At 39.3% G+C, this 14,464-nt stretch overlaps 1 protein-coding gene across 13 annotated transcripts in view; it reads right to left on the reverse strand.

Moving 5' to 3' along the window:
• The window catches only part of tacc2 (transforming, acidic coiled-coil containing protein 2), a 58,507-nt gene extending 44,114 nt beyond the window's left edge, over positions 1 to 14,393 (reverse strand). For 9 of the 13 annotated variants that reach the window (XM_081616596.1, XM_017308954.2, XM_081616597.1 and 6 more), the window contains exons 1-3: positions 13,563 to 14,393; positions 3,243 to 3,460; positions 2,062 to 2,169 (exon numbers count right to left, since the gene is read on the reverse strand). In XM_081616596.1, the coding sequence (XP_081472722.1) occupies positions 2,062 to 2,169; positions 3,243 to 3,460; positions 13,563 to 13,673 (437 nt within the window). In that variant the 5' untranslated portion in view covers positions 13,674 to 14,393. Of the gene's footprint in view, positions 1 to 2,061; positions 2,170 to 3,242; positions 3,461 to 7,112; positions 7,457 to 9,392; positions 9,462 to 10,117; positions 10,205 to 12,359; positions 12,480 to 13,562 lie in introns of those variants that run through there. The other 4 variants (XM_081616589.1, XM_081616588.1, XM_081616591.1 and 1 more) reach the window with 4 other exon arrangements.
• Positions 14,394 to 14,464: the final 71 nt, after the last annotated feature.

Consider the following 14,464-nt stretch of genomic DNA (forward strand, 5'->3'; position numbering starts at 1 on the left):
ATCAAACTGTTAATTCAAACACATTCAGGAAATTGCATTGAAACTGTGACATTTTTGTTCATGTTTACCCTGGATTCATGCAGACATGCTTGTGGCAGGAAGTCACAGTGAAATTTAAATTGACGTTTCTTATTTTTGTCAAGATCTATATGGACTTGACAGTTACTAACAAAAATAAACAAAAAAAATCTAATCTTTTAAAGATCAGCGTATGCATCAGAACCATAACACTTTTTGGTGTGAACGCTATATTATGGGTAAGGTGTTAAACAGAAAGTCAGCGGAAGGAAAAAGATATAACAGGCATGAAAGGAAATTGTATTTTCTACAACATGTTAAGATGTGTCTTCACTTCATTATGGCTGCTACTTAAACACACTGACACATTAGGCAAAGTTTCACCATGTGTGAGAGTAGTTGCTTTACATTAAAAAAAAACTGTTAAATAAATTGGAATTTGTGATGGTAAGAGTACAAAATGTGGAAAGGTGTATCAATACTGTAAATAGAAGCTTATATTACTAGTTAAAATGGCTGTAAAGAAAATTACAAAAAAACTTGAATGAGCAAGGGTGGGTGCATCCATATGAATGTATTATTTATTAGCCTTACTTAAAATTATTGTTGCATTATATGCTGTGTCCCGAGTTTTGTTCATCTCACTTTCTAATAAGCCAACTAAAAAGGAAGAGCACAACTACATAGCTACAAAGAAAATGACTGTACAACTAAACTGATGAGTCAGTCGGAGGAGCATTAAGCAGTAGCCAAGAGGCCCATGATAATTATCGGGGAGCGGCAGAGATCCATAGCTCAGGTGAGAAAGATATTTTTTAGTTGTGCTCTCCACTAATGAGACTGTTATGATAAAAGTCCAGTTTAAAGTCTGCCACAAGCCAAGTAGGACACAGCAAACGTGGGGGAAAAAAAGGTGTCTTTGTCACCTATTCTCAAAAGAGAACAAATTAAAAAATGTTGGCCATGGTAACACAAGAAGGAAACTGTTTAAGACTTAAGAATTAATTCCAAGCTGCACTTTACATAAGAAGTAGTGTATTAAACTTGAAAGAAAACTGCTAGAAAACTGTAAATAAGTGGCTTCTAGTCAAAACTCCCTATATGTTTCTCGTTTTAAGAGACTTTTCAGCCAGACAGATGAAATTGCCTGAGTCCCTGCTTAGCTTTTAATTAGAAGTACAAGAAATACCAGGTTGTGTCAGTTATTTGCCCTCAGTTTTCTTGCTTATTCTGTTTGGGTTTCATCGTGTGTACCATTTCATTATTTTCAACTCTATACCAAAATCAACTGACAATAAAACAGCTTTAAAAACAAACTTCTTTCATGCCAATCCACAGAAACCAAACCAGTTGTTTGTGTTTAGTCTGCAGTAAAGTTTAGGTGGAGGAAAATCATTATTATTCCCTTCATCCGTCAGCTGTGATTGCACTCCTTGTATTCTTGTAAACACAAAGTCTCTTCCAGCATGCTGCTCACTAACCAACCTGCCATTCAAGGCTGTATCCAATTCTCTTGGCACTTTGCACTAAAGGGCAGAGCAGTAAATAAACTCTAGTGTTTCCAGCTGGCAGGCATCAAAATGATTCCTGCTGCTGCCTGAAAAATAGAACAAAGCAAATGTCTCAAACAGCAATGCGTCTTCAGACTAATAAGTCTGCAGTGAGTAGGCAAAAAAAAAAAAAAAGTTGGATCACTGTCTGCCATACTTCTCTTTTTGGAGTTTGAGCTGTTAAATTATAAAGTCAAACATTATCTATACTGCAGCAGGGTGTGTGATTTTCAGTAAACATTAAAGCCTTGACGCAGATCATGGAGGGGGGGAATGTGTCCACAGATAAGCCACTTGATCATAAGGAAATTAATCACCACAAATCAAAGTAAAACCTGCCTCAACTGGCAGCATCACAGCAGCAACGTCATCGCAATCAAGCATGAGTTAGAAACATTAGATTAAACCCAAGCGCCCTGATTTATAAAGCTATGATCTCATTTACAGCTGACCACAGTCCCACGGCAGAGACGCATGCCGAATCATGTGCTACCTCCCGTCTAAAACCAGCAGTGGTCCACCGACATCCATGTGATGCTGCAGGTCCACCAGTAGGGGGTTCACCTGCTCACATTTTCTCCCATTGGAGCAAGAATGAGCTCTGCTGACACAGGTCCATAAAGCAAACATGGAGACACGCATAGATCATTATCGAGTTAACTTTCACCTCTGGATAACTTGCACATATGGTATTGTTTGTAACCGGTGCATCATTAGACAAAGTTATTTTATTACTTTATCAGTGGTGTAAATATTTTAATGAAATGTTTCTTTATGAACTGCACATATTTTATTAGATAAACTTTTCTGTAGTGATTAATATAATCACAGGGTTATTAGCAGAATACTTTGTCACCTCAGAGGGACTGGAGCCTCTTGTGAGGATTGGTTGAAACTTCACCTGGTTGTTAGAAATAATTTTCTCACAAGCACGAGGAATAATTGGAATGTTTTTAAGAAAAGTAAAATCCAACCTCTGTTCTGTTTTTATAAATGAAGTAAATGTTTCTAGAAGGTCAAACTAGAATCTGTTCAGCTTTGATTAAACTTATTGTCGTTTGTATGTTTCTCACCTTAAGGAGGTCTCAATACCAAAAAGAAATCCTTTATGTCACTTTTCTAGTGGCATCAAGTGACATCGTTTGAAACCCCAACTTTCTCACTGTAAGGCTATTGCTGTATTCACACAGAAAGTTCTGGAGTGGCCTAGTCAAAGTCCGGACTTAGATCTGACTGAAATGCTGTGTCATGACCTCCTTCTTGAGAACTTTCCAGTAAGGTTAAATTAAGACATTTGTTCCTCCACAGTGACGTAAAAGACTCACTGCTCTATGTTTAATTGTCAGTTGTACCCAGTAGGGGTATTACTACAAGTTATTGTGTTTTATCTAGGAACAGGGTAGCTTGAATAGTTTTTTTTCCTTAATAAATATAATATTCATTAAAAACCTGCACACAATAACTTTCTTAGCTAGAAGCAAACCTACATGCTTCCCGCAAGCAAAACCAATCAAAGGGAGCGAGGGTGTTTACTTGTTTTTGAACAAAAATAAACTTTTTTATATGTAAGTTAAAGTTTAGTGTGATTTATTTATTAGCTTGAGAGCTAAAAACATCCGTAATTTCCTCTGAGGTCAAAAAAACAGTTGTGGGCAAGGACACGTTTCTACATACCCCAGTGAAGACTCCCAGATGTTCAACTCGCTACTGAAATCCAAACTGGGCAGCAGATCATGAGGAAACTCGAGCTCCTCCTTGTCCTCCTGGTCTGCAGATCCTCTGTCCTCCTCCACTCCAGTGATGACTGGGACCTCTGGGAGCACTGGTTGGTAGGTGGAGGCTTCGGTCAGCAGCGCTTGGTTGTCCCGTCCACTCAGACTCTCTGCGTCAGTCTGCGAGACAGTGGAGACATCATGTTGGTGCGCTACAACCTGCAGCACATGCGCAGCATGTTGCAGCATGTAGTTGAACAAGCATGAGCGGGTTGGAAGCAAACGTAGGAAACACCCAGAGATTAATGCTCAGGCACAACATGTGATCAAATAACTCCACCCATGCGTTAAACTATTAAGCAAACAGCTGGTACAGCAAAGTCACAGCAGATTACCTGGAGTCTGTCCAATCACTAAACACATATTAGATCTGCTTTTCTTATGTTGATGCAGGTATATACCAGCCTAACATCAGTTATTAACCGATTCGTACCTTGTGTGCTGCTGTCAGCTTGTCTGACAACAAGCTAGCAGAACGTTAACTGATCTCGGTGTCGGATTCTTATCTGCTGTGTTCAGTATGGCTTTGTTATCAAACTGACTATACTTATTTGCATGAAATTGAATCTTTGCCTATGCACATAAAAACAATGTAAATAAGATAGATAAACAACGGATAGATATACAAACTGATGGATGGATGGATGGATGGATGTCGGGCTGTAATGATTAATCAGATTAATGGTGATAAATCAGTTATTGAAATAAGTGTCACGTAATTTAGTATTAAATTAATCGATAATTGGAGTACACAGACTGAAAGAGCAACAATTAAATGCCTGAAAGGCAATAACTAAGCCAAAACAGTCAAAAACAAGTACATATTTTGCATTTATGCTAAAAAAAAAAAAAAAAAAAAAAACATTCTTAGTCTGTAAATATTTTCTACCCATAAATGCCAGTTTCAGCTTCACCTGGGTCAAATTCTGTAAAAAAAAAAAAAAAAAAAAAGAACTCTTCTATTAAGCTCTTCGGTAATCCAATTATTAATTGGTTAATCTAAAAATAATCAAAAGATCATCCCTCCTCTGTGTTAATGTTGAGTCAAGCAGAAAGGCCTGAGCTTTTCACGTGCTGATATTAGAAGTATTTTTTAATCAAGCTTATGGAATGCAGTTGTAGCATATTAGGCAATAGAATTTTTCGAATTGACCGCGGTTATTCGTTTAAGCACTTTGTATAGGCTTAAACGTGCTATATAAGTAAAATTACCTTACCTTATTTGCATCCTTGTATAAAAATGCTTAAGTGGTTGAATGAAAATTCTACACAATGTGCCAATTTTTTTTTTATCCAATTAATGTATTAATTGTCAGAATATTCAATTGAATAATCGATTATTGAAATAACCGTTAGCTGCAGCCCAAGATGGATAGATGGATGGTATTCAGATTAGTCATGACTCCCAACACCATCTCCAGCTTCAAAGCAAAAACTCCAACCTCACTGTCTAGACTTTACATCTGCAGCTTCATTCATGCTTTGCTGCTCTGGGGCTTTGAAATTACAACCATTAAATGCATAAAATAAAGTAGGTGATTATTACAGCCTGCAGCTGTCCATCTAATACACACATCATAAGGAAGTACATTTCTTTTGCAAGGCTTGAAAAATAATTTACCAGGCAGACAAGTCTATTCACAGATGACAGAACCAGTCTTTCCAGATGTGTAAAGCACAACAGACACTGGCTATAACCATTACACAGAAAATAGTTTGCCCTTTTGTTTCAGGAACTTAAAACTCCTCCAGTCAAACTTTGAAAAAATCTTGAATTTTGTCAGGATTTCTGTCAGTACGTCTGGGAAACAGTCCAACCGCAGACACACATAAACACACACATACACAACACTTGGCAGTGTCGTCGTGTTGCGGCAACGTCGCCCTCGTAGCATCCAAACACCCAACTGTCACAATTCAGTGGAATTTCTCCCTCATGGAGCTGCTCAGTTAATGGAGCCTGGAAAAGTTTTTTCATTTCATGCATCTTGCTTTGTTTTTTTGTTTTTTTAAGACCATGGCATGCAGGTGCAGGAGCATAATAAAGTGTGCTTATGTAGGCACCTACAGAAATGTGCAGAACTGAAGGAACTTTATAACCATGTTTTTACAACATCAGTGTATGACCTGTTTCTCAAGTTTTAGTGTTATCTCTTTAAATCCATGCTGTCTGGCAAAAGCCTGGAACTTTTCCACATTTTGTGATGCTAAAACCTTGAACTTCAATGTGCTTTAGTGGAGTTTCATAACAAACAAAGTAGTGCATAACTGTGTAGTGGAAGGAAAAATGCAAATGTTTTATACTTCTTCCATGTTCACCTTCTCATGTTTGAAAAATATTTTAATCTCAGCCAGGCTGAAAGGGCAAACATTAACATTAGTGTCTTTGCACACAGATACTAAATAGGATTTAGGTCTTGACTTTGACTAGACCATACTAACATACATGTACATTAATCTAACAATTCTGGCTATATGCCAACTATTTTCTAGTTGGATAGTCATCCGACTAAAACATACAATACTTCTGTAGCCTTTAGCAAGTTTTATTTCCGGAATTAGCATGGATTTAGCTCTATCCATCCTCCATTCAACTTTGACCAGCTTCCCTGTCTCTACTAAAGAAACAAATCCCACAGCATGATGCAACCTGTGCCAAGTTTCACCATATGAATTACTTTACAAACATATCTAATGAACTCTGTTATCCTGTGACTTATAAAGGAAATTGGTTGCACTGGATTTCATTTTGGGGTGTTTCTTTAAAAAAAGGAAGTGAATATAAATTTAGATTGTAATCCATTTACTATTTCGCTTCCACTTCACAAGTATCCACCAGAAATATAAAGTAAAGGGGAAATGTCTAAATGAAATACGAGTTTGTGATCGTAATGAGAAAATTTTTTTTAAAAGTTCAACTGGTGTGAACACGTTGGGTATAAACAGCTGTAGAAAGCATGCGTCCATGTGAAACATACAGAAAAGGTTGGCCGCATTACAAATGGCTGTCTGCACACTCGACTGGTTTACTAACTGAACACAGATGCTGAAATCAGACTAACACATCTTGTGTGAGATTCAGAAGCCTCACCTTTGTCAATGTAACACAGATCTTGCTACGCTCAACACATTCAGAACAAGAGCAAATATTCAAGATTTCTCATGCACTCATGGAAATATTTGCACAAAAAAAGTCAAGAAAACTGCCATATAAATCTGTGTTTGCATGTTTTAGTTTAGCTGGTCTCTGCAGTGCTCCTTTACCAAAAGACAAAAAGATAAAAGAGAATAAAAGGAATTGAATGAAAAAGTGAACTGGCAGGAGTAGCACTTTGAATGCCTGTGATCGCACTGCTTTCTGTATCATTGTTGCATAATCAGATTAATAAAAGACATTCTTCTGCACCTGCACGTAATGCGATGATAAGCCTGTATGAAAAGAAGGCCCCCCACGCTTCAAAAAGTTTACAGCCAGCAATGATTCACCTGCTTACTGGTCCTTTAAAGGTCACCAGAGGGGTCAGTGAGGTGGAAAACCACAGTCCTTATTTCTGTGTGGTTTCAACACCACACACACATACTAATTAACCCACAAGAGCAAAGCAGAAAGCAGGGCTGAAGTCGCCTGGAAATCTTCGCCATGCGGAACGTCACGTTAATCCAACATGTCATGTGCTTAAAAAACTTTAATAGACCACACATGACTCCCGTTAAGAGGAGGAAAAAAAAGGAGTTTGTTTCCTCCTGTTATGAAAGTGAGTGCTGCACTTACCCAGCAGTGCGCCTCGCTGTGCTGAAGGTGACTCCCCAGTGCAGCTCCTCTGCTATCCCTGTGTCATGCTCACAGTGTGGGCAGCCACTGCAGGACTGTGTGTTTTGATGGGAGGCAGAGAGCGGCACCGAAACATGCTGCAACACATGCTGCTGACGTCCCCGCTTCTCTCCCGCACTGACTCAGCTAAGTTCCTCCTTCTCCTCCTCCTCCGCCTGCTCAGCTGCTGCCTCTCCCCTGCTAAATTTCCATAAGCCGCCTCTGTTTCTTGCAGAGCGTGTGTGAAGAGTGGAAACACTACACTAGCCCGCACTGACAAACACAGAGCTCCTCGCTGCTGAGACAGTAACTGGCCCGAGTGGGCTGGTCTCAGGGAAGTGCTACGTGTTCTCCTCCCCCCATCTACTGTAAACTCTTCCCCACTGCTTACTCTCTTCCCTTTTTGTTCCCTCCTCCCAACTACAATCCCATCTTTCTATCACTAATCCTGCCCCAGGCTTCCTTCTTTCATTCTCATCATACCTCCTGTGTCTCCTGTGCCTTTGCAGGTGAATGCTAGGAATCAGGCCAAAGGTTGGGCATGCAGTGAAACCTTTAAAGGGGACCAGAATGTACTCCGGAGTCAATCCGTGGTAGATATAAACAATCAAAAAGGCGAGTCATTCAAGCATGCTGATGTTTGATTAGTAAGAAACTTCCCAAAAGTGAAAAAGAGAAAAGATAATTGAGAGAATGAACCATGCAGGAACAAGTGGCGACGACTACTTATAGTGAGCTCAGCTCCAGTTTCTAGTTTAGAAGCCAGTGGGATTTCTAATTGATATCCTCAGTAGCCAGGCTAGCTACTATTAGCAATGCAAGATAATGTCAGTTTTCACCATCAAGATATAGTAATGGCATTAAAACGCCTTAAATTAGAATAACATAATGCTGACCTCCAAACTTGTCAACTAGCTCAAAGGCAGTCATTTAATGTTTTCTACACTTAAAGCAAATGCAAATTTAACTCTTTAAAAATATTTCTGGTTGTAAAGAAACACTTAAATAAAGATGTGGTACCTGTTACATTTATCAAAGTAGCACCATATTAAAATGAGAGTCAACAAGACGGTTAGCTAATTTTTTTCAGATTATAATGCAACTTTGACCTAAAAAATTGTCCTGAGTTCTACCAGAAAACTGTTATCTTTTATTAAAATTATCATACTGTGAGTATTTTCAGAAGCAGAAAGAAACAAAAGAACAAAAAAAGAAAGTAACAACTCTCAAAACTGTGGCACAAGTACCAGGTGGTACTGGGCTGCTCTTAGTGGTATACAGAAAAGGTTTTGGCAATTATTTAAAGGGTAAATAAGACAAAAACCTCTACTGTTAAAAGTTTGAACATGAGAAAAAACATCCAGCCCAACTGGGCTGCTGTAAAAGTTTCAAGTTTTAAACTAATAGAACTTGATATTTTATGACAGAAAGAGAAGGCAAACTTTAAATGTTAAAGCTGCAGCATGTAAATTTAGAATTTTTTTTTTTCATCTGTTAAAACTAATGACAGTATGGTGTGGGACAGATGATCTGAGAAGCTTTTTTTTTTACAGACTATTTGTCTCATATTGTATTGTTAGAACATAGAGAACAAATATGTTTCTTAAAAAAAATTATATAAAAGTTACATACTGCAGTTTTAAGTGAACAGAATTAAGTGTTTCAGGACTGGTGTCTTCTTCTTTTTTAGAAATAAAAATATAATCACCCCAATTTACACAAGCTGGAAAGTAAAATTCCTGCTGTACTAAACACTCACACAACAGTATGAAATGTATTACTTCAACTTGAATCTTTTTTGTAAAACTGATAATCAATTATTATCGCCACAATAGCACAGCTGAGTAAACTGAGAGCTTCCATGTAGTCTTGTTGGTTTATTGACAATGTAGGGTTTGGAGGATTGTTATTTATTTGTATTTCTTTCAGGTCACTACAGGTTACAGTAAGGGACATAATAAAATGTGACTATTTGAATTAGACATCATATAGTAATAATAAAACATCCAAGTAATAACAGAACATCTATTAAGCCAAACCACCTGCTTTCCAAGGATATCGAACAAATGCACACATTCTTAGCTTACACAACACGGTCAGTTTCCTCTTTGTGGACCAAACCGGCAAAACACTGTAGCATAATTAGCGGTGTTCACAGCAACAAGCACTCTAAGCATCTTACCTCTATGGACTGATGCTAAATGCTTTCAAAAGTGACAAGCATTCAAAGATATTGTGTACCTGCAGGGTTTCAGTTTGGTTCTCTCTGGGTGGAAACAGAACCACGTTTTCTGGAGCGCCCTCTTCTGGCTGTAACGGGGAACAAGACGGTTCACCAAAAGGGGGGAAAGCAGCTAATGTGCAACCAAGAGAAGCTGGAGTTATGAAGTTTCTTTAATAGTTTAACAATTGTTTTATTCCCAAGGCAATTGGTTGTTGTTAGAAAGTTGGAGAACTGCTGGTTTACAATTTTTCAGGGTTTCTTCAAGTTTCGGTAAATTAAATTTCAGACTTTTTAAGACTCTTATTTAAGACAGATGAATTATGAAACAAATATTACTCAATAATCAGTTATCAACTTCACTTCATCAGGAAAACAGGAATTTAAACTAAATCTTTAGTAGGTATTGGACCTTGATTATAAGGTGGTCATGAGACAAACGGTTATTTTAACCCTTATATATTAATCCAAAGTTCTCCACCTAAAGTCTTCCAGTCACGTGCAAATTACTGTTTTGCAACGGACCTTCTCTTTAAGTACAAAACTGAAGCATCAGAATGCAAGTAGGCACATTTTAGTGGCGTAATTAATCAAACTTTAGGAAATCTTTTCAGTCTGTAAAGAAATAAAGCACAATTTTAATACTTACAGAAATTAAGTTAACTTTGTTAGCAATCTGTGCTAAGAATACTTTGAGAAATGTGAAGCAGCACAGCGGGGGAGCAAGTAGCAGTCTTGCCCTTACCAATGTCTCAGTAGTGCTGCTCTCGTTTCCCATGGCTCAGCCAGGTGCAGGGCCACAACTGCCCAGACCAAAGGCCTCTCACATCATCTGTGAACAGAGAGACCATCAGCGTACGACCGTTCTGGTGCTCAGTACAGAGACAAAATAAAACTGGGGATCTGTGGGCCGCTCAACACTTAGAGATTTATGTTCTTGGCAGGATTAGGGACCCTTTGGTATGAGCTTGAACGGGCACAGGGTGAGAAGGAATGGAGAATTTGAGCGCAGACTGATGCCAAAACCTGCCTGCAGGGCCAAAGTGCAAGTGGTGGGATTTAAAAAAGTAGGATAATAGCATCATGATCGATAGAAATATTGGGAATGTTTCTGTTGTAGTAAAAAAAAAAAAACATTCCTAAAATCAGGGCATCTGCAGCCACAATCAGAACGTAAATATTTTAACAAAGTCCAGGCATAAATCTAGATGGATATATATCACATCTAATCATAAGCTGGAAGACGTTAGATTACCAGATCTACTGTTCACAGTGAAGCCAGTTTCATATCACCATGGACTGAGAGACTATCAACGATGAAAGAATCACCTACTCTACAACCTACACCTTCAAACTTGACTGAAATTAGCAGTTTCCCTCACTGATCAACCAAATGTCTTCTGGAGTTTTAGAGTTAAAAAAGGAAAAGATTTAACTATTTGACCACAATGACAAAAAAAAAAAGACCAAAAAAATTTTTTTTGGAGGAGTCAAGGTTAGGACTTTAAAACTTAAGAACACTGTACCAACCTGTTGGCAACATCATGCCAAGAGCCTGTTTTGCTAACAGTGGTTATGAAGTGTTGTACAAAGTGGATGGGATAATCAGGAGGGAGGACTATCTTTAAGTTGAAATCAACAAAGTGGTTGAAACAGGATAAAGATCCCAGAAGCATTAAAACTGGTTTTGTAAAGAATCAATCAGACTAACGTTAAGCTTCTTAAGCAGCTCCCAGATCAACCTTATTGAAAATTTGTGAACAACGCCTAAAAACTGAGTGTATGCCAGAATATTGGGAATTAATTTTACCATTTAGATAAAGTTAGATTAGTGTATTCCAAAGATAGTTGATGTCTACAAAGCATTTACAAAGCATGTGGCTTTTCTGTTGCTATTTAAGCAACTTTCAATCAAAACATATCCAGAGCACCATGCATATAGTGTGCATGCTTGCAGCACACTGACACAGTGACTGCTGTATAAGGTAATCCCTACAGGGTAAATAACAGATTGACTCTCAGCAGTGTTGCTGGAGTTGTCTGGGCGGGGAGGCAACTCTAATCCGAGATTGGCAGTATAATGCACAATTTAGATCCTTCCAAGTCAGACTTTGTCACCAGACACCGACTGATATTACACAGCAGCATTTTTAGCTGTGGTAAATTTACTCTCTGACATTTCCTTTTTATTTGCATTTCTTCTATGACTGCAGGGACTGAATGCCAGCTCAGTGTTCAGTCAGAAAGCACTGACCTGAATGTGCAAGACTTTATAAATAGAGTTGTCTCATATTTACTGCTTTATTCCAGCCTAATGCACAGTTTGTCATGCGTGCTCCCCCAGCTGGGCCCGTGACCTCTCTTTACAAATCGTTTTTCTCCAACAATTATTCGTTACGACAGTGATAACTCTGCGCCCTCACATCCTAATTCTCACCTGTTCAACGGTGTGGCAGCTCATCTGCTCTGCCTGCTATTTGTGTGAATGGGGTGTAATTTCAGCCCCCCTCTTTACGCCAATGTGCGTGCACTTTAGCTGGCGGCGGCATTTCAAGGCGTTTTGGCAGCACACAGGGGAAATCATATGATTCAACCGCTGCCAGGTCACTTCTCACCTCATCACCGTCATATAACATGAGTCCTGAAAGGTTTGGATGGAGGAGCATGCGTGTGAGTTTACCATTTCCTGCCCCGTTTCTGACCTCCTCTCACAATAAGAGTGAGATTTCTACTTATTTTTCTACAAATACATAATTTTATGCTGTACAATATTTCTAAAAGTAGATTTTAGTCAGTTGTGTAAATAAGTAGATTAAAATAAAATAGCTGTAGGAAAAGCAATAAAATCCGTGCGTATACCAAATGTACAAATAAAAGTGAAGTAGCAACAAAAGTTTGCACCGTTTATCACCTTTTTGTTCCATTTTCCTCTAAAAATGCTATAACAAAAATAAAAATTGCTCAGATGAAGCTTACAAACTACTCACCATTGCAAACAACAGGGCAGTTTCCAAACCTCAAGTTTGACCGTCCGGCGTGTGTTTACGGTCAAACTAATGTTTCTGTCCTCCCTCCTGAGGAACCCCGGTTTCTCTGCTGCTATTTTAGCCCTGGACGCAGGGCAGGAGCAGACGTGGGGACAAGTGTGTGGGGAGGGGAGGGATTGGTGGGAGGGGACCAAACTGGAGCTGGAGTAGCCATGTCTGCTGAGGGAGGTGGTAGGTGGATGGATTGCAAACAAACAGGAACACTAACAGCAGGATGCAGGTGTAAGGCCTCTTCGCTCTCGTTCATACCCCTTTAACTTTTCAATAATACAACCACTGTGAAATGAAAGAAAAATCATACAAACTTCTTTTTTTTGTTCAAGTTGTTTTGCTTTCTTCCTCACTCCAAAAATATGCATGTCAGGTTAATTAGTCTCCCTAAGCCTCTTATAGGTATGAGTGCATGATTGTTTTCTCCTGTAATAAAAATGCCAACCTGGTCAGGAAGTATCCTGCCTCTTACCTAATGACAGCTGGAGACAAACTGTAAATATGGATCTTTTATTTTACCTTTTATTTTGCAATTATCTGCAACTTTTTCATTTGGCCTGCGACATAAAATCCCAAATAAAACACGTTGATGTTTACGTAAGGATTCAAGAGTTGAGAACACAACCAGAAGGCAACGTAACAAGCTACAAGGGTTTCAGTGCCCATGCCACCTGTAGCCACGCTTCACATTTACACCGAGTTGTAAGGACACAAACCTTCTGAGATAAACTCAGAGAGAAGCGCCATCAGACTAAAACCTCATCTCCACTCTGTGACAGCAGAGGGTTGGAAGCAGATCTGGTTCCTCTATTATCTGCCATCTTTAAAGGCCACTTTAAGCAGACTACACATCATCCCTATAAATAGCATGAATCTGATCAGCTGTTTCCCACAAACAGCCTCCATACTCATCACTTGTCTTCTAGGTGCCTTCTGCTACTGGAGGTTCCTTGCTCAACTTGAGCTGACAAGTAGCATCCCACTCTTGCCTCCAATTATCCTCTACAACTCACACCATCCTTTCACTTTTATAAACTGCTGCTCTTTTCTCCTGCTGCTTTCATCCCTCCTCAAGCACAAGAACACACTTCGCCTCTCCCTGAATGAAACGCCTCCATTCAACACGGCGCCTCCGCCCCCCTCCGTTTTTACCTGCTTGTGCGAGATTCCAATGCAGCTCCCCATCCTGTATTCCATGTCCTCCTCCGGTGAAGTGACCCTGGCGCTACACGGCTGGCACAGCACCTTCCTGCAGAACTGCATCCTTATCAGTCAGCCTCAGCATCACCAGAGTATCACTGCAGAAGCTTGCTCGTGCACGCCTCGATGTCGGTCCGTATGAGTGTGCATCACTGCCTGTGATGCCTGTGGTCTTCCCGTGACATATATTCTCCAGTCACTGTTACATAACGCTCCCTCCAATCAAGTGAACGTGCCAGAAGCAGGGGTAAAAAAAAAACAAAAAAACAAAGAAAACAGGAGACGCTCTCTGCAGCCTGAGATCCAGCTGAGCTTTAAATCACAGCAAGGGAGAGCGGATGGAGGCTCTGCTTCAGAGGGAAAAAAAATCTCAGCGAGCGGAGAGAGAGAGAGGAAGGGATGGGAGGGAGCGTGAAACGTGCCTGTCTCTTTAAAAGATCGAAGACAATGAAAGGATGCTTCTGGTGCTGCTGGAGTCAGGATGTATCCGCTGTTTAAAGCGGAATGCTATCTGACGGCTCCAGACGAGGGCTTTGGCAAATAATGACTTTGTGTTTGACAAAAACAATTTTTAATTAACAAAAACATGCAACAGGGACGCTGCTTACGTATTTTCTCAATGAAGCACAACAGTGTAAACAAAGTGCGAGTACTGCATAGAGGCATAAAGTGGTGTGGGTAATGTGGATAAGATGAAAATAAAAGAAAAAAGCTTTTAAAACAGGAACAGATGTCAGATGTATTCAAAACTAATGTTACACTGAATCTTTCATCAAATAACATTAAAGATTAAACTAATCTGTTACTTTTTTTTAAATTAAATGTCTTAATAGTTTTAAGAAGGACTGTTTCAG

The sequence above is a fragment of the Poecilia reticulata genome, chromosome 15 (assembly GCF_904066995.2).
Source record: "Poecilia reticulata chromosome 15, P_reticulata-male-v2, whole genome shotgun sequence".
NCBI classification, from domain to species: Eukaryota; Metazoa; Chordata; class Actinopteri; order Cyprinodontiformes; family Poeciliidae; genus Poecilia; species Poecilia reticulata.